General features: G+C 33.4%; 1 protein-coding gene across 1 annotated transcript; it reads right to left on the bottom strand.

Moving 5' to 3' along the window:
• Window positions 1-358: 358 nt before the first annotated feature.
• Window positions 359-12334, bottom strand: LOC118039698 (zinc finger CCCH domain-containing protein 19). The gene is made up of 10 exons (XM_035046461.2): window positions 10841-12334; window positions 10632-10711; window positions 8367-8554; window positions 6112-7027; window positions 5888-6015; window positions 5491-5550; window positions 5366-5416; window positions 4129-4199; window positions 2938-3092; window positions 359-2829 (listed from the first exon to the last, which is right to left on the bottom strand). Exons 1-10 carry the CDS (start codon window positions 12208-12210, stop codon window positions 752-754), a joined length of 5097 nt encoding a protein of 1698 aa, XP_034902352.1. The 5' UTR covers window positions 12211-12334; the 3' UTR covers window positions 359-751.
• Between the last annotated feature and the right edge of the window lie 9215 nt (window positions 12335-21549).

Below are 21549 nucleotides of genomic sequence, written 5' to 3' on the forward strand. Positions count from 1 at the left end.
AAAATTTATTTTTGATATTAATACAATGATCTGAAAATATAAAATATATAAAATTAATAAAAAATAAAAAATTTCAATTTTTTTAAATATATTTTTTAAATATAAAAATAAACCCGATTTAAAAAAAATGATAAATTGCGGACTGAATTAAAACTTAATAAATTAATAGACAATGGCTCCCATGCACCCAATATATTTTTTTTTCATCCAAATGTCTACTATACCCTCCAACCCCACCCCAACCCACCCAAGGACATCCGTTTACGTGGATTTGCTTCCCATGTCATGTGATTTACCACGTAATTCGAGTGCTAATCCTGTGAACAAATTGATATGATCAGTTACTGAGATAAAGAGAGAAGAAATAAAAAATCAGGTAATAATCTCAAGGCATTTCATCGTCAACCATAACTTAAACAAAGGCTGTAAACATAAATTATAACTCTTATCCATCACTCGATCAGCAACCTAAACGCATCAAATCAGAAGTGTCCTACTAGCCTTCGATGGAAACGGGACAATTGATCCCAAGCAGCTGCCTCGACTATTCAAATAAACCGTTGACATAAAGGTGGAATAGCCGAGCATCTACTCAGACGAAAATCCAAGATGGGAAATGAACGAGCTGATGCAAGAGGTTTTTAGAAGTATAAAGCATCAATGGATGATTATTATAACATCAAACTTCTATCAAAGAACATAACTGTACAGGGATTAACTAATCTATGCTGCCTCAAAATTCCTAAAGCTCTTAATTATGCATATAATCACATGAAGCTCCTTTTTTGCAATGCCCATGTTCATGATATTTGCAGATTCTCTGCCCTTTAAATGGAGGCCTGGGGGAGTCTCTGCTTCTGTTAAATGATGACTGCCTATTCCATTGCTTGCCTCCACCATAACCAGAATCTCCACCATGAGAACCTCTATCCCTTTGGCTCGAAAACCTATCTCTATCTCCATTTTGATTTGCATCACTTCCCCATGTACCTGCATTCCCAGTAGGGACTGGCCAATTTGTATTTGCATTCGGAGGAGGTGGTGGCGGCCCTTGACTGGGTGGTACCCAACCAGTGTTTGCATTTGTTGGTGCTGGCCCCTGACCAGATGGTCCCCAACCTGAAAATGCATTTCCAGGTGCTTGCCCCTGAACAGGAGCACCACCCCAAGCAGGATTTGCATTTCCAGGTGCTTGTCCCTGGACAGGAGCTCCCCAACCAGGGTTCACATTTCCAGCTGATGGGACCTGACCAGGCACAGCCCACCCCTGATTTGAATTTGGAGGTAAGGATACTCCCCAGCCCATGTTTTGATTTCCTGGAATTGGTCCCCAACTGGTATTTTGGTTTTCTGGCCCTTGCCTTGGAGTAGCACCTTGGTTGTCTGTAATACCCATGCCCCATGGTCCGCTGGATGGAACAGAAGGTTGAATGTTTGATGGTCCTGGAACAGGAGCTCTCCAAGGATTGGTGCCCGTGCTTGGCACAGGGGAAACCCCACTTGGATTTCCTGTGGTCAAGGATGAAGAGGGGTTCCGGACAGAGGTTTGTGCATTGCCCCAGTTACTATATGCACTGGGCTGTGAGGGCATCGAAACCAGATTATTTGCCTCTGGCTTCTGCAATTGGGTACTTCCCCATGCTTGAGATCCAGCCCCAGTTATTGCATGTGAGGCATACATTTCTGGCCTTGGAATTGAACCTGCCCCCCATCCATGTGTCCCAACAAGGGAGTTGCCACTAGTCCCTGGCTGAACTAGGTTCTGGAGACTTCTCATATCAACAGTTGCGTTAACTGAAGTTCCACTGGGATCAAGTACTGAATGCATATGGGAATTGACCTGTACCTTGGGTGATTCAACTGGCAACGTTGATTGAGAATGCATTTGAGAACCATTTGAAGATATTGAAAGCATGCCTGGTTCTAACTTGGGCAATGGGCTCACTCCATGAGACATTTTTGATGGAGTCCCTGAGATAACAGTAGCACCTTGCAGTTCTACATTGCCTACTGAGGATTGATTGGCTCCCAAGGCAGAACCCACTGGTTGAGCAGGAGTTGGTGACCATTGGCTTTCAAACACTTTCCCCTTTGTCAAACTTGGGGTTGTTTGGCCTGGAGTTGGAGAAGGGAGGTTTGTCCCAGAATCCCACCTATCCGTAGAGTACTTGGGGACCTCAACTGGAACCGGAGCAGCTTGGGCTATATTCCCTGTAAATGATGATGGTAGATGCGGACTCTGAACCAATTGAGTCTTTAGGAAACTATTGTCCACTGCTGGAGGGTCTCTCTGGAAATTTCCAGACAGTGCTTCAGTCAAAAGTATGGAGTCATCTTTCGTCCCAGTATTTCTCCATATCCTCAAATCAACAGGAAAATATCCAGTATTACTCCATTTCCGCAGCTGCACCATCGAAAATGGTCCTTGAATTTTTCCAGATGGATCCTGATAGTACCATATTTTTTCTGCTTCATTCACTTTGGCAGCAGATTGTGTGACCACTGTAGATGGAGTTGAAGGTGAAATCTCTAGGGCAATCCCAGGAACAGATTCTGATATTACCGTAGAATTAGTACTCTGGGACTGCTGTGTTTGTTTTTCTCTTCCTTGACCCCAGAAATTCTCATTCACAGACTCACCACCTCCAATGTCATCCCCTTTGCTTGAGAAACCTTTATCAGACAAGTTTCTGCTTAGCTCCCGATTAGTGCTTGAATAACTTTTTGATCCACCCCAGGTATCATTTGACGTAAAACCTCCTTTTCGGGGGGAAATTGGCTCCCTCCCTTTCCTGCTAAAGCCACTACCTCTAGGTCTGAGAGAGTTCTCTGCAACACCAAAATGTATTTCATAAATAAGAAATAATAAAAGATGTAAATATAGTCAGTATAAGTTGGAAGATTAGGTTTGAAATGCACAAGAAAAAGAGAAAGGACCTTGTCTCTTATCTTCTGTCTCGCCTTCATCTTCATCAGATTCATGACTTGGATCCATATTTGGGTCTGCGTGTATTTCTGGAATTTCTTCCAATCTACGCTGCCGCTCCTCAGGTGTTTTTAGAAGCTGCAGCTTCTCTACGCATTCTCTAAGCGTGAACAGAAGTCAAGGACTACTTCACTATCCAAAGGAATGCAACCATTTTCTATAGAAAAAATCCAATGATCATGATATAATAGAATAAAGAAAGGTGTTCTGGTCTTCAACTTGATCAGATTTCTCTTCTTTTCCATGGATGAGGATGCTTATATCAAATCCTAGATTGAAATAGGACATTCTAGCCTGCTTTAGAGAGGAGCTATTTAACTGGATAAGCTACCACAAAACAATATTTAAACTTCATATCAGATCATCAATAGCAATTTGTATATAATTATAAGTACATCTTAAATGCTTGCTTGCTCCATGCAAATGAATGCATATTTTTCACAAGGATGTGGATAAAGGGACTAATAACGTGTTCTGCATCTAGAGCAATATTCAAAACCGTTACAGGTTTTGTCAACAAAACAACCACGTATAGAAGTTCTTAACAAACCTACTAGTCACTATCATATGTATAGAGCTCACACAATCTCCTTTCTTCAAGAAATATACTGAAAAGAGAAAAGGGCCAAATCCAGCAGATGGCAATTGTTGTTTACATAATCACCAGGTTCTTCCTTGAAAGAAAGGGGAGTGGCAAGGTGAAAAGGGTTGAGCATGATGTCCATTTACATATTGTTTATTTTAAGTGAGAAACATTTTAATCCCCCAACCCAACCAAAGAGAAAAATATAATGAATAGCAGCCCGCGGGTTAAGTATCGTGACATTTAAAATAGAGAAGATTATCAAATCGTGTAAACTATCCATTTTCAGTTTGGATTTAAGAGTTTATATCATGCAGCACGTTTATCTCAACCAGCTTGCAAGACTTAAGGATTATTAAGCTGAATCACAAATGGAATTAGATCACCCACTCAACAGCTATTGAGGCATCCAGAATGAGGCTGCAGAAGTCAGAGAACACTCACAACTTCCATTATATGTTCAGAATGTAAAACAGGACATAAAATGTTAATGACTGCAAAAAACAGAAAAATGTAAAAATGATAAAATTGCCAATAAAATTTCACAAGCAAAGGATATTCCTTTCTGTGTCCCATATCACTAGCTCGATCACGGAGATGACTGAGACGTGTAATCTCTGACTCCAAGGACTGCATCAGAAGTAAGATCATTAACCGCCATAGAAAACAAACTTCATTGCATAATTATCACATACCCACAGCATAACAAATGAAAAGAGCAAAAGCCACGGTTATGATGGGGTAAAAGAAACATATTCAAGATGCTTAGCAAAACAATTGAGTCTACATCAGAGGTAAATTCACAGAAAAAGATCTCAAACATCTACTATAAGGGTTGAGCAAATGATCCTCAAAAAATAAAGTTGCTCTGATAAAACACTGTTCATTTGGGGAAAACAGGATATACAGGCAAAAGTTATAGATTGTCATGTGGGCAAAAATATTTTGCATTACCACAAACACCCATCTAATTGAGTTCATTTATATAATCTTCTTTGCCATTTCCATCTGGACATCTGGAACAAAATGAATTCGAGAAGTTTTAAATCATATAGCACCTAGGGAGATTCCATATTTTAGAAGGAAACAGATACTATCAAAGAATCCAGGTCTACTAGTTTGCTTGAAAAACAGACTCGGAGATTAGGAGACATTCAATACCAAGTAACTTAGTACTTTAAGGTAGCATTTTATAGGGGGGGTCAATCACTGATATGGCTGGCACACTTATTCGTAGTTAACATATCAAAAGATTGTGATGAGAGAGGCCCCTGTCCACAGAAAACTTCTTCTATTGCTCCTAGCCAGTTGACTCTAAGTTGGGATGCAAGCCAAATGAGGTGAAAATTACATGCTATACAAGTTGATTTATTATACCTGTTGATTCCTCCAAGCCTTAAACAGGATGCTTCATGATGCCAAAAAATGCACATCTTACAGGGTTTTTTTTAAAAAAAGAAGAAAATGTTCTGTCGATTTTTTGCTAAGCAGATATTATTTACCTTTACTGTCAAGTTTGGACCCGTATAGTCTCGGTCAACTTAGCTCTCTTTCAACTAGAAAGGAATTTATTTATCATATAAAGGCAGAACATGTCAACAAATTAATCATTCATTTCTTTGAAGCTTAGCTCCATCCATTTTTTGGTTGTCAATCATTTTTTTTTGTGCTGTCAGCATTACATTTTGGTTCAACATTACTCATGATGGAAATTGACCATATTCCAAATTTGTCAAGGAAGATCAATAGTGAAAAAGTGAAGTATGGCAACAATAGATCACATCAAGAAAACTCACATCCTGAACTCTGACTGCCTGGATTGCAATGGCCTTTTCCTGAATGTCGCCCTACAAGCAACAAATAGCCTTTTAGGACAGAATCCAGTAACCTAAAAAGATGAATAAAAAGAAAGGTACATTACCACAGTCAACCGATTGATAAGTCCACATTTTATGCTCTGGCGCAGACGCTTGCACTCATCCTGAAAAATATAAGAAGATCTAGTTTAATGAGGAGATATTCATATACAAAAAAGCATCACTGCTGATATGTAAACAGGAAAATTTCATTAAAAAGCCGCTCAAAGCAAACATTGCAGATTAAAAAACAAACATCAAGCATAAAAAATGACTTCGGCAGTTATAACATGTTTATGACTTCAATTGTCATTGGCAGGTGTTGAAAGAAAAAATTCCTCTCATATTCACATATCATTTTTTCACTCCAAACTGGGATTGCAGAAGATTCACCTTGCAGTGAAACCATATTAACAGAAAAGGGCAAAAATAACCTGAAATAAAAGTGTGAACACTACTCACCTCTGTGAATTCTTGATTTGAGATTATATCAATTGATACAAGCTCTGTCTTGTTTAAATTTAATATTTCCAGCATAAAGCTAGTCATCTTTTTGCCAACTCTGTAAGGCTCGGCAGCTTTGCTTGTACCTGCACACATCGTATAAAGATTTTAAAATCTTTAACAATTTCTTCAGGCCCAGGTCAAAATTCATGCAGAACGCGGATAGTTATCTATAAATTCACCTATAACTTGGACCAACCGATATAAATCTTGCTTTTGAGCATTGCCGGATATTCTTATTCTCACAAAAGATCCGACAGCTTTATCATGAAAAGCTTCAGTATCTTCAATTAGATCTTCCAGAAGACTACGTCGCAAATAAATCAAATTGATATTGTGCATATTAATGGCTGCATAGTCGTCAATATTAGATTGCAGTCCTCTCCCCTCACCCTTTTTACGTGATTTTCGTCGCTTATCCTTACTTGCCTTCATAAGAGCATCAGAGTTCCCATCAGCCTCCAACTGACTAGATTCAGTGTCAACAACACTCCCTTGAAGATCATCTGCCTGAGAATCATCTTTCAAAAGAAAATGAGATTCAAGAAGCTTTAACATTTCAAAATGCCCCACGCGTGGTTTCCCAAACAAATTCTCAAGCCTGGAATCACAAATTATTTGACTTTTGCGACGAGGATCACGAAGTTTGTTCCTTTTTATGTAATCAAGCAGCAAAGCCTGTACATCAAATTGAGAACAAGCAGATTTATCGCCATTCTTCATGTGCATAACAAACTCCAAAAGTTCCTTTGATGCCCACTCAACACTTTCATCTTCAGATTCCCCTTCAGCCCATGATACTGAGCCTGGTGAATCCTTCTCCTTTGCACGAGACCTCAACCGTTTTTTAGGCTTCCTTCTTCTAGAGGTGGTGACTTCTGCATCAGCAGAACTGTCTGATCCTGATCCTCCATCATTATGCACATCATAAAGCTCATCAGCCAATTCCTGCTTTCCAGTATGTGAATCAGAACCTTTCCATGGATTTTTAGCCTGAGCAAGTTCTTCCGGTGTTAGAGAGAGCCTCTCTTTTAAATCATTCCAATAATCCTTGAAGAGATACTCCCAGCTGCTTTTGTCATCAAAATCTACTTGAACCTACAAAAATACAAAGTTATAGGAACACAGAAAAGCTTAAAAGGAATATATAAAAAACATAAGAAAACACTTCAACAACCAAGTAAGAGAAAACAAGAATTATTGATGGAAAACTAACACTAAGTTTGGATAGGAGCAGTTAAGGGGGGACGGAAAGAAATGCAGCAAATGAAATTTCAAAGGCAAAGTGCTAAGTGCTAGCTACTAAGGAAAAAAGGCAATTTGATGGATTAATTTCAAGATATAAGGCTTTCCTACAATAACAGGCTACTCAAAAGGATCTCCTGTAATTCCATCAAATATTCCCTCTTTCTGCTAAAAACAAAAGGCACCTTCTTAAAGGAAAGGCAGTCCAGACCCACCTCTGGACCATGGACAAGCTGCTTTTAGAACCGCTTAAGGAATAGCAGATTGTTGGAATTCCCTAAGCGATCCATTCTTGAAGAGACTCTGTATTGGAGTTGTGAGAGTTCCTATAACCCCCAATTCCCTCCTATTAAAAAAATCCAAAACACCAAATTGGGTTTTAAGGAGGAAAGGATTGAATTCAAAATCTCATTTACCCTAAGATAATGAAAGATTTGTTTGTACTTTTATAAGGCAAAAAAAAAAAAAAAAAAACTCTACCTTCTAACTGAATACGAAAGTGGTACATTGCTGATCTCTCCCCTCTCATTAAAAATGTAAGGCAAGGTAAAAACATTGGTGAACCACCAATTTCAGGATGAAATAAAGCTTGTTTACAGTTAGTTGAGGCTGGAAAGGATGCATTAGTTCCTCAATTGGCAGAAGAGAAAACTGATTGCAGCAACATCTATACAATTATGTGTGTGCTGAACAGGGATGCTCCCCTAAAAAATGGGGAACAATGCCCTATAAAGCAAAAGCATGATTAGATAATAACATGCATCTGCAAGATATGTAGAAGGAAAAATCCGCCTCCAAATTATAATAAGTGAGATTAAGAACATTTAAAAAAAAAAAAAAAAACTTTTTCCTAAATCTCTCCAAAAGAAAATGAGAGGAGAGAGCTTAAAAAGTCAGAACAAAGATAATGCAGGAATAAAATAGTGATGCTTTTAAATCTTTATTTTTTTTGTATATGCACTAACCATTATAGGTACAACTGTCAAATGATAAGATTTCATATTCAGCACTTATTTTCTATGGCCAGCATATTTGCTAATCTACATGCCTGTTGATATTCAAAGAGAGCATCAGGGAAACAGTCAAAGACAAACACAAAATGACACCAAAATTGTAGAGCTAATAGCTAGATGCTAACTAGAAAGAAAGAAAGAAAGAAAGGGAAAAAAACATAACATAAGTTTGGACATACCGTTTCCTTGCTTCCTTGCTCATTCCTTTCAATCAACATGATAGTTTTCATGCATGTCTCACAGAAGCCCTTGTTACCTCTTACACATAATATGACAGCATCTTTAATGCATCCCTTGCACAAGGAAAAGGTACAAGTATAGCACATATAGTAGGCATTCTTCACACAGTTGCTACATAGATGCCAACCTAAATCAACAAAGAAACAAAACTCATATTAGATAGAACAAATGACCAAAGTTAACATAAATTCATATGCAGGAATTCAATGAAAACAAATGAATAGATGGTAACAGATCTTGTAAGAAAAATCATAGATTCCCAAAAGTATTCACATCTGCATATCAAATGACAATAATTACCAGTAATGCCATATGTGAAAAAGCCATCAACAAATTTTATGCAAGAGAAACAAAAAGACGTTTCAATGTGCTTACCACATCTGCCATGCAATGAAAGCATCATACAACAGTCAACCATCATTGTAGCTAATGCTAACAAAGCAAGTGATTTACCACTCCATTTACAGAGAGGGAATTTTTGTTTCCCTGTATTCTAATACTACCTCACATTCTTTCAAACTGAAATGATCTAGAATGCAATTCTGAGATACTAAAACAAGATCTCCAAATTCTCTTTCCCATAGAAAGTACTTTTCAGATGAAATAAGAGTCTCTAAAAGTGTGTTCTCCACATATCAAATCCCGGTGTTCTCCCCAGAACACTACGCTTATTGCATTCAACATCTCTTGAAATTGATAATCTCACTGAACAAGAAGCTGCAAAGAAGTCAAGTATCTTGTGTTTTACATGGCTGTTCTGCTAAATACAACAATTACCACTTGTCAAGTTCAAGAAGCAAGGATCAGAAATCAGAAATCAGACGAAGGGCATCTATGTACTTGCAGGAAAAAGGGTCCTTGATAAAATGCACTCAGGAATCTTGCAGCTCGAAATGATACAACATACTCCAGCTGTCATACCCTATAAGTATAACAAGTTGGTTTGAATCCTCACCTCAAACTCCCCCCTTCTTTTAAAGTTTCCTTTACATGAATGACAAGACCCTTAACAATTTTTTCTCATGCTAGTAGAATTCTAATATTTTTCCTTAGTTCTGCTACAAACAAGCTACTGTGAAAAAAATAATAGTTTAAAAAAAAATCATATCCAAGCCCTTAAATATGTTGATTGCCATGAGTGAACAATCAACTACCGTTCTTTTTTCTTACAATTTTCCATAAATAAAATGATTTGACGGAATGCAAACCATTTTGCATGATAAAATCTATTCCCTCTCAACCATTTTAAAAAGAATATACTCTCTAGTAAAAAACAGAATACGTTGCTCTTAGCTTCTATGGTTACTTGAAAACTGACCCAAAATTGTATAAAGAGGCCAAAAGGACAGAGCTGAAGAACATGTATAATATAGTCCTTCACAGAAACATGTTTACAGAGCAATGGAATCATCGCATCGGCGTTAGTGCTAACAATTGTCCTGGAGATCTCAGATATTTTATTGACCATGTAATTGAATCATTGATTTTGTTTTCACTTTCCACTCACCACACTTTGCCATCCTAATCAAACCCAAACATTGCAAATACCAGCAATTAGTTTGGTTTTTCAACAATTCACACACCCTAAACATTCAAGAAAATGTAACATGTCAAATGATGAACAACAACCCAACCGGGTGAGTTTGCAAAACTTAAATAATGTGATGGGCAAGAACTTCTGTCCCTTCACACAAATCTTCTGTGACAAACTTTACAGTTGTGTACATCAAACTCTTTTGCAAAGAAAGGAAAAATTAACAACTTAAATACTTGAAAGCAATTTCAATTAAAAGAGAGATGAAAAAAAAAATGTCAGGATTATGATAACTATGGTTTGAGTCGTTTGGTTTCCTTTAAACTAGACACTACAAGTGGCTTTCTTCTTTCCAAGTGCTGTGAGGAAATTTGGACTATCTTTTGCAAAAAGAAACACTGCCCACACTAAGTAAACACAAATTCTTGCTTTTTTAATGAAAAAATTTACTTTCACCTCTTGCAGTCATCTAAAAATATATGAAAGCAAATCACAAGTGAAAAGAGACAAAAGCAACATCATAATACTCCTGATCAGCAGAAACAAAAATATTGAACACAACACAGTAACAAATAATGAATAACCAAATCCAAATAAGCTCCATCACATAAAACCTAGCAAAATGACTGGTAACAGCAAGGAAAAGTTTTAAAAAAGACAAACAACTTACCACAATTCCATCGACCTTTTGCCCGAAAGAAAGCCTCATCTCGATTAACACAAGAAGGATGATAAGCCTTAGAGCAACCCCTGTACAAGCAATTATATATCAAAACCATTAAAAAAAACAATAATAATAACACCTAACACAATAATGAGCATAGAACTAGAATTACAAAACACGGAGCAATGCTTCAACAGTTAGTTCATTATTTTTACCTGCGATCACACAGCACAAGTTCACCTCCATCAAAACAAATGAAACAGACATCCTCCTCCATCTTTTTCTTCGATGTTGCTCTAGAGGGAGTTTTAGCATTCTTTCCCCGCTTCCTCTTCCCACCACCACTTCTACCCACTTCTTCAACTCCGTCCCCCACTCCTTCAGCTTCATCTGCCATATCATCTCCTTCATTCCCTTTCTCTGCCATTTCCATTTCTGTATCCTCTTCCTTATCACCTTCCTCTGCCACGTCAATCATTTTTGTCTCCATAGCTTCCCCTTCCTCGTTAATAGCCTGCTCTGTCCCTCCCGCAACATCAGTTGTTTCTAATTGCCCTGCCACCATAATTTCCTCTGCAATGTCTGTCATTTCATTTTTCTCATCTTCTCCCATTTCCTCTGCAATGTCTGTCATTTCAACCTGCAATGCTGACTGCTTTTCGTCATTAACTTCTATCTTCTCCGCCTTCTCTTCCTCCACAATCTCAGTCATTCCAACCCGCTCCACATCCTCCGTTTCCCTTGCAACATCAGCAACAACTTCTGTCTTCTCCACTTTCCCTTCCTCCACAACGTCAGTTATTTCCCTCTGCTCCACCGCCTCCATTTCATCCCCCACACCATATATTTCCGTATTCTCCACTCTCTCCTCTTCTTCTTCGTTCACCCTCACAGTTTTAGTTTCATTCACCACACTATCCATCTCCACCTTGTCCACCACGTCCGCACCCTCTTTTTTCTCTTCCACTACATCCGCATTCTCCATATTCTCAGTATTCTCAGCTTCTGCCAATTCCTCTTTCACTTCAGCTACTTCCTCTTCCATTGTCTCTACTTCCTGACTCGATGTCTCGGTCTCTAATTCCGCTGCCACGCCAGCAACGCCCTCAGTTTCGGTCTCCATTTCATTGTTTCCAGCATTCGCATAACCGCTCACATCCTCATTCCTCTCCTCTTTAGCAGCCAAATCTCTATTTTCCACTTCTTTCTCAGCAACCTCTCGCGGTGCCTCAATCTCTCCACTCCCCTCTGTAGCCTCCGCGAACTCCTCGCCTTCGCGTCCCTCGATCACCAAATGTTGAGGAGAAACCGATCCAGAGTCGCCTACAACAAAATCCTGAGCATCGCTCATATCGACAACTGTTGTTTGTGTTTGAGATTGTGGCGGTTGTGATTGTTGTTGTAGTAAATCGGTATCAGTAATACGTAGTTGAGACGCATTCGACTCGTTCAACTCGGCCACAGACTCCGTGTCTGTTGTTGTTGTTGTAGTAGTTGTTATTGTGGTTGTTAAATTAGATTCGTTTTCGAGTTCAATAGAACTTCTTGAAGGGTTTATTGAATTCTCTTCTTCTTCGGTTTCCATTTGGGAGAGATTGAAAAAAAAATTGAGAAACCCTAAAAACAATTAGGGTTTTGAGTTTTTAGGTGAAATTCGTGTCGTTTTTTCCTAAAATGTATACACAGAGTAAATAACAAATTTGAGAGAGAAGAATTCGCGCAGGAGATAAATTGCGTTTGGAAAAGAAGGCACCTTCAAAATACCGCATCTACCCCTAATCTAAATGGGCCTTAACTTGTTAGGTGATTTTGGGGCAAAGCACATCCATAATGAGCAAGTGCAAAGAACTGTAGCTGTCGTCGACACGATGCCTTTCTTCCGTTGGACACCGTGTTGTTTAAATAGTTATTTAGATAGGTTTTTATTTTTTTTAATGGGTTGTTGTTTAAAATATTTTTAGTTTAAAAATATGTTAAAATAATTTTTTTATTTTTTTTAAATTTATTTTTGATATTATCATATTAAAATAATAAAAAAATATTAAAAAATATATTTTTTCATAAATTTTTAAAAATATATTTTTACCGTAAAAATACACTCTAATTATATTTGTGGTCGGCACCCCGCTATAAAACAGGATGAACCTTCAAAACTTGATATAATCTCTAAAAAATTACAACTTATAAAATCTTGTATCCAGGTTTAATTAAAAAACTTAATTTTCAACTAATTTAGTTTTAAATAATAAAATCATGAAAAAGTATACATATACTAAAAGAAAATGATGCTTTCCTGTAAAAATGATATAATTATAAATTTTTCTAAATTTTTTTTACTGTAACGAAACTGTAGAGTGGTAAAATTGTAATTTTTTTCTTTTTCTTTTTTATGAAAACAAGTTTTTCTTATACTTGTTTTCTCTTTATTCTTGGTATTTTTATCATTTTACACTTGTCTTCTTTATTACCATTTTTATCTTTATTTTTTTGTAATAATTTTTTGGTTTTTCTTTACATTTTTTATAAAAAATATTATTTTTATTTTTTACACTTTGAATATTTATCACTATACACCTAACCTATTTATATCATTCTTTTTAATCTTATCTTTATTCTTTTGTAAATTGTTTTCCTTACATTTTATTTTTAAAAACTTATTATACAAAGATTAAGGAAATGGTGTTTCAGGGTAGTAATTATAACATTGTTCCAATCTTCTGCTATATTAAAAACTAGTTTGAGATTTACATGTTTTTATTAACACATGTGATATTTATTGTGTTTTCTTATATATAAACATCGACTTTTTGATTCACAGTTATATTTTTTACTCAATGTCAGAAAACGTGCTAAAAACATCTACACATTTATTCTTTTGCGTTATAAAAAAATTATTTGACCAACAGCAAGGCAAGTTGAATAAACACATTAGCACTTTATATTTTGCATTTATTGGTACATATTTTTTGTATTTATTGGCACATATGGTTCTCTATTTATTTAATTAAATGCATGCATGAGCCTTTTGATTTATAATTAGAATTTGAAAAAAAAAAAAAACATTTTAGAAGCTTGTATATTTATTTATTTTTGCCAAAAGAATTTTTGTTGCAGGTCACATAACTAATACATAAATAGAAATGGTGTTTTCCTATAGAAATGACATAATTGTAACTTTTTCCAATTGTTTTTTTATGTAGCAATGGCAAAATTATAATTTCCATATATTTTTTTTTAGAAAATAAGTTTTTCTTATATGTTTTTCTCTTTATACTTGGCATTATTATCATTTTACACTTGGGCCTACTTATCACCATTTTTTCTTCTTATCTTTATTTTTTTTTAGTCTTTCCTCTCCTTTTTTTACACTTTTTTTTGGAAAAAAAAATATAATTTTCTATTTTTTACACTTTGAATGTTTATCACTCAACAATTGACCTATTTATACCCTTTTTTTTGTTCGTATCTTTTTTCTTTTATAAACAAAAAAATTATTTTTTTTCTCACTTTTTTTTGTAAAATTATTATAGAAAGATTAAGGAAATAGTGTTTCACTATAGTAATTGCAACATTGGTTCCATTCTTCTGCTATGTTAAAAATTAGCTTGAGATCTTACATGTTTTTATTAACACGTGTGATATTTATTATATTTTATTATATATAAGTATCGACCTTTTAATTCACAGTTATATTTTTTATTCAATGTCAAAAAAAAAAGCGCTTATAAAACATACACATTAATTATTTTGCGTTCAAAAAATTATTTAACATGCAACGAGGCGAGTTGAATAGACGCATTAACACTTTGTTTTTTGCATTTATTGGCATGGATGGTTCTTGATGTATTTAATTAAAAACATGTTTAGAATTTTTTGTTTATAATTAGAATCTTTTAAAAAAATACATTTAAAAAGCTTGCATATTTGTTTTTTTTTTTCAAAAAAATTATCCGACCCGCAGCAAAGCGCATGTCAAATAACTAGTATAAATCTAAAAAAAAACTTATCAGAGAAAAAAAAACTAATAATAAAAAAATAAGGATCAAATTTGACAGAAAAAACTCAAAGAAGGTGAAGTTGTAAAAAATTTTAAAAAAGATCTTAAATAAAACAAATGACAATTAAAAAAAATAAAGATCAAATTTTAAAGATTAAAAAATGGTAGGAGTTAATGAAACATTTTTTATTTTATAGATCATTCAAAAGTAAAAAAATATATATAAAAATTAAAAGGGCAAGGAGCAAATGTGAAAGAAAAAATAATTGTAAGGGTTAGTCTGAAATTTCAAAGGAGTTTACACTAAATTTGAGGAGAGAGAGAAGTAAATGATGTTGACACCAAACCATAAATGTGTTTGTGACATGCGTCACCCCATCGCAAAGGGGACACTAAGATCATTCAAACACATTTGGTTATTAGTTAACTCCACATGCACAACTTGAAGGGAGCAAAAGGTGTCCACTTATTGACGCATGCTAAACACATGTTAGCATGGTTTTTAATAACACATATTATATAATTAATTACAATAATATCCCTGAGTAAACTTCACAATAACAATAAAAATAATGTAAAATGATAAAAAAGAAAAAAAAAAAAAAAAGCTTTTTTGAGAAAGTTATATTGATTTTGTCCTTTAAGGCAATATAATACTTTCACTATTAAAAAAAAATAAAAATACCATAACACCCCTGATTGAAAGGCATTGTATTTTTTATTATAGGGATAAATAAGTAATTTTATTTTCCTTTGAAAATAAAATTACTAACTTAGCCCTGCACAAATTGTTAAAGACAATTGCTGTAAATCCTCAACCTAAAAATCAGTAAATTGGTGTTAAATAGGGTAACTCTTAATTGAAAATGATTAACAATGAGTGAAATTATTGCAATTTGGGAAGAAAATTCTAGGTGAATTGATTTAGATTTCAGATGAGATAAAGTAATATATTGATATGCGAAATACCAGCCCAGTGATGAATCGTGTAAATTCCCTAATAGGATAAAAGAATTATGCAAAGGAAAAATTTTATAAACTGAGATGATAATAACAACAATAATAATAATAGAGTGGAATTCTAAATAAAATAATGTATAACTTTTACACGTAAAAACGTTTGATCGCCAATATAAGCCCCACGTACAATTGTGCAATTTTAACCGAAAGTAGTGAAAATTTTGAAGGAAATTTTACAATGATTATGAATGGGATCCCTCAATGGATTATTTTAAAAATCATGATGATTTAAGTAAATAAAATAATAAGCAAATTCATATTTTTGGAGTTAAATTAACTATTGTCCAGTTTTACAGGATTAAGCATAACACTTAATTTGATTGTTGGATTAGACTAAAATTTTATGAGGAGTTTCATGACATATTATTTTATCTTATTTTATAATTCCAAGATAATCGAAGTTTAAGAAGGTCTTGCAAGAGCGACCATAATAAAAAAAAATACAAAAACAAATAGCATATGGGCTCATTAATGACATTATCATAATTTTGGCTAAATCCTTCTTTCCTTTACTATTCTATCCGAGAGCTCTTTAAAGAAGGGAGAGCTGGATATTTTTTTCTCACTCTTTCTTGAAGATGGGTGCTTATTCTTCTAAAATCATGGGTTAGAGAGTGTATGTGTGTGATTTTTTATTAGGGAGACTCATCCAATAAAGAAACACCAAAGAAAAATGGGTTAGGAGGAGAGAAGTTAGAGAGGGAAAGTGTTCAAAATGAAGGGAAAGTTTGGGTTTCAGAGAGAGGAGAAGCAAAATCCTTGGAGATATGGTGAAGAGCTTATTAAATTGAGTTTGAAATTTATTAGTATGGTGTTCTTCCTTATGTATTTTCTTATTTGATGGGTTTAATGGTGGAAGAATAGAAAAGTCTCGTATTCTTAAATTTAGGGTTCTTGAAACTAATTAGGGAAAAAAAGGAGATTGTTATGAATTGTGTAATTTGACATGGAATGAATGTAATATAGGGTATAAATGATGGTTAAATTTTGATTTGGTGTGTTGTGTGTGTGTGGTGTTTTAGTAGGATATATGATTTTTTATGTTGGATTTGTGATGTAGAGAAATTAAAAAAAGAAAGATAAAAGCGTGTTAAATTTTGATATTGAATGTTTATGAAGGAATATGAAAGTCTAAGATATTGTTAGTAAAGTAGAGTTTTGTTTGGGTGTGTGAATTACATTCATGGAAGTTTAGAAATTTGTTTAAGTTGTATAAGAACTTGTTAAATTGGATTGTGTGTAGTGTTTTGGTATTTATAGTATGGAAATTAACATACTTGAAAAAAATGAATTGAGGAGACTATGAAAAAAATCATATGTTTTATGAATGAAATGAAAGGGTGAGAATGACAAGAGTGGTTGTGAAGTTGAGTTAGGATGTATGAACTTATTTTGGGAGTGTTTTGGAAAAATCAAGTGAAATATTGTGAAATTATATGTTAATTTAATGTGTATGTGTGAGAAACATGATATGGGATAAATTTGATATGAGTATGTGTTTAAGAAAGATTCTTGGTTGGATATGTGAATTTCATGTAATATGTGTGTTTGGGGGGAAGTTGTGGATTTTAAGTTTGAATTAATTTATGATATTGAATACTTATACTATAATGTGGAGGCCTTATAAATTGTAAATGAAGTGTATTTCTTGTATTAATAAATACCTGACATGTTGTGATATATGTTTAGAAAGTGTAGAAATGAGGTTTGAATACCTTGATGTTGAAATGATTAAATGAAATGTATATTTTGTTCCATAATTGGAAGAAATATGTTTGAGGTTGTGTTAAAAAAATTATAACAAATTATGAATGTTGTTTAAATTTGCCAAATTGTTAGGTTAGAGAATTTTAGAAAATTTGAGAAGTTAATCATGATAATTTGATTAATTTGCATTGTCTTAAATGCTAAACGTGTTGATGGTATGTTGGAATTATTTTGTGTGCGTGTTGATGGTATGTTGGAATTATTTTGTGTGCGGTGTGAGGAAGATTTCCTTGTTTGGATTATATGTGATGTTTATAGTGGTTATTTTGAATGTGTAAGTGGTCGTTGATATGTTTAAGGGGATTGAGTATGTTCAAATACCAAGTATAAGATAGTTTAAAGTCAATGTTCACCTTGGATTTAATAAAATGTTGGAGATTGAAACTTGCTAACGAAAAACTAGGTCATTAAAATTCATTGATGAAAATGAATAACAAAATGTTCAAGCGTTAATTGTTATAATAAAAACATGAGATAATGTAAATGAATTCAAGTGATAAATAAAAATATTATATCCATGAACTTGCTTATAAAAATATTTGATTATGTGAATTAGTAAATATGGTGAAAGGATTGAGTGCTAATTTGAAATGTTTTATTGGAATGTAGAAGAAGAGTTTGGAGTGGAACCCAACTTCTTACAAACATGTATTAAATCAAAAAGTTATCATGGCATTGATATGCCTATAGATACATTTAAGATGTGAATGTTTGATTGTTTGATTTTAATAAATATTAGTAATTATGATGGTACGAGTATTGATTTCATGATCCTATGTGTTTACAATCACCTTCTCTCAAAATACTTAGATTTTGATATAGTGTTATCAAAATATATTGCTTTTCATATTGAACAGTATCTTGTAATGTCAGACAGAAGTTTGTAAGCAAAATTTATATGTATGAAATTAAGAAAGAGTTGCAACCTTAGAATTTTATATGTATAAGCATGTATCATAATACTTGATGATGAAAATGATGGATGATGAGTCTAAGATTACAAATAAGGCTCTGGAAAAAAAATTACCCCATTTAACAAGTACATGACAATTGTGAGAGGTGAAAAAATACATTGAAAGTTCAAGTCATTACAATTGTATCATGATGAAAAGATTAACTTGCCTCCAATATATAATTTAAAAGTTTTTTGAACTACGAGCAATTTCTTCAATTTACTATTCCAATGTGTAACATCATTGCATAATTTTATTATTCAATATTTACATATATAATCTGCACATATTTCAAGGAAATTATTATTATTATTACATATAAATATCAATTCTGACTCAATAAAAAATTTGACAGAGTTTCCCCTATAAATCGATATACCAAGTTATTAACCTTTTCACATCCTTCTTTCTTAGCACATTATCCATTCTCAATTTTGATCCAACCATCATGGATCATGTCTCATGTAAATTCACCATCATTGTCTATTATCTTAACAATTCAATGGTACATTTCAAACATAAATTGAAATATAACTTATTCCTAATATCAATACACATAATACAAATAAAATATTAACTCTACACAATATAATGTACATAAAGATTAAATTTCATGCCTCGAAATGATAATATAAACAGTACATGTATCAAAATCCTATATTAATTAATAGTATATAAACTTTTACAATTAAATACAATTCCCAGAGTGATGATATAACATTAGCATTACATGTTTTCAATTACTACACTAATAGTTCTAATTATACAATCAAAAGATTTGAACATAACATTTACAATAACTATACAATAAGATGATATATTAATTATTCCTACTCTGGATAGGACTATGAGGAACTTATACTTAAATATTTTATTCATTAAATAAAATTTCAATATCCAGTATCAAATAAATTCATATCTATAATTTCTCCTATTTATCTCCGATACATTCAGCATACCGGTATTACTAATTTCTACAATTACAAATAATGCATACGATGATTCAATTAATGCCACTACTCCAATAACCCCTATCGGTTACCCAATAAATCGGCAAGTTACCCAAATCCGATAACCCCACACAGTTACCAAAAATCTCGACAATCTTTCTAATTGTCTTTCATTTGATAACCCTTTATCGTTACCAATTATAGCAATCCATCTTGTTGCCATTAATTTGATAACCCCTCATGGTTAATAATAATTCTAGCAATCCATCTTATTATCATTAATCCGGTGACTCCTCATGGTTACCACTAATTCTTATTACCTTAGCTTCTTCTTTTTTTCTTTGTATATAAGATACATATCTAAGTAACTGAATGATTTGAAGTTACAATTATAAACATAAAATTCTAAAATTTAAATGAGGTGGGAAACACCTACCTCCTGCTTGTGATGATCCTGATCCTCTTAACTAAGCTCTTATCCTAGCAACTGCCTCTGTAATAATAGCATTTTTCCACTCATTATGAACTTATTCATAAACCTAATATGCCTAATTTCAAGGCACAACAAGTTTTGTTTTAAATAAATCATCACATCAAATAATCCAATTATTTGCTAACCATATTTCTCAAAATATCAAGTATTATGTTTCATTATCAATCAACATACACTATTTCTCACACTTCTAGTGAATTTCAAAACATCATCAACATGTTTACACTAACAGAATCAACATGATTTCACTATTCATGTATATTTTGTATAGGTAATGCATCATTCATCTTACAACAATTCACTTACAATGTCCTTACATACAATTTATATAAAATGTTTTTATATTTTCCCTTACCATGGCCAACTCCTTTGCCTTCCCAACAATCATAATTTTTTCTTCAATTTTGTTCCTTGATTCACACATATACACATTAAAAAAACACATTATTCCAATTCACCTCTAATTTTTTGTTCCATGGCTGGTCATGCATCATAAAACATAACTATGAATTTTGTCAAATTTTGTTATAATTTCACTAGTTTCATAACTATATGCAAACCAAGAATCCTAGTTTAAACTAATTTTTCAAAAACCTCAATCCATCAATTTCAAACCCTAGGGACAACTTGAAAATCTTAACTCAATATATCTACTTCTCATGTAACCTTGTTAAATTAAAAGGAGAATATCTTACCAAGTACTTGTACAAGCTTTAAATGTGTTCCAAAAGGCTTCATATAATTCTTTTCCTTTCCTTGGCCAGCCCTCCCTCCACCGTTCTTTACCTCCTCTTGCTTAATATCTTCTTAATTTAGTGTGTAGTGTGTAGCACACTTAATTTCTATTTATCTTCAAGATTTTTCTCTTTAATTTTCACATTTCTCCCAAGTTTTTCTTAGAATTCTCTAGAGTCCTCTCTTCTTTTTTATTTCCTTTGTTGATCAGCCAAACATTCCCCTCCCCTAACACACACACACCACAATTTGATTGATTTCTTTTTTGTCCCACTTTTGAACCTTTTATTTTTCCGGGTAAGTTTTTATATATTCCAGAGCTATGTTTCCACCAAATTTTGACAGGGCAAATTCAAAATTCATTCAACTCTATTTCCAGGTTTTTCTTTCCTATTAAGTTATTTTTTTTTTAGATTTTATTCGTATTCTGGACTTTTTATATTTTCTAGGTATTTTTTGACATTTATTTTTTAAAAAATCCTTTTAAAATAATTTTTATTTAATTTCTCCCAATAATCATTCCCATGAGTTAAATATTCATTCTCAACATTTAACTTATTATTTCCTTCCTTAATTTGTATAAGTTTGTTCATATGGGGGTTTACACAATACATAGTGATTTGTTTTGAGGGCTAGGGTAACTTCTCCTTCTCTTTTAGGTTTTTGGTTAGTTTTTTTTACATGATTAATTATTCAAGCCAATCGATAAGCCAACTCTATCATCAAGTCCAATTTAAGCCCACCAAATTAAATTAAAACATTTAGGTTCAATTCATATGGTGATCTAATGCAAACTTTAAGGAGCATGCTTGATGTTGAAGGAGTTTTTTTTATTATTATTCAACTTTGAGGTCAATATTGAAGAGGATTTATTAATTTTTTTCAAAAACATTAAATCAATGTGAAAAGAACTTAATCTTGGTATGTCTTTAAGATAGTGTTTGACCATTCTTTGGAAACAAAAAAAAAATGGAGATAACAAGGGCAAAAACATGATTGATTGAAGAGA

Source organism: Populus alba, chromosome 4 (genome assembly GCF_005239225.2).
Source record: "Populus alba chromosome 4, ASM523922v2, whole genome shotgun sequence".
Lineage (NCBI taxonomy): Eukaryota > Viridiplantae > Streptophyta > Magnoliopsida > Malpighiales > Salicaceae > Populus > Populus alba.

Coding starts and splice junctions, on each gene's coding strand:
- LOC118039698 (XM_035046461.2), bottom strand. CDS start 12,210: ATGGAAACCGAAGAAGAAGAGAATTCAATAAACCCTTCAAGAAGTTCT. Junction 6,016..6,111: donor TCGGTTGGTCCAAGTTATAG/GTGAATTTATAG, acceptor CGATGTGTGCAG/GTACAAGCAAAGCTGCCGAG. Junction 3,093..4,128: donor GATATGGGACACAGAAAGGA/ATATCCTTTGCT, acceptor ACTTCTGTTCAC/GCTTAGAGAATGCGTAGAGA.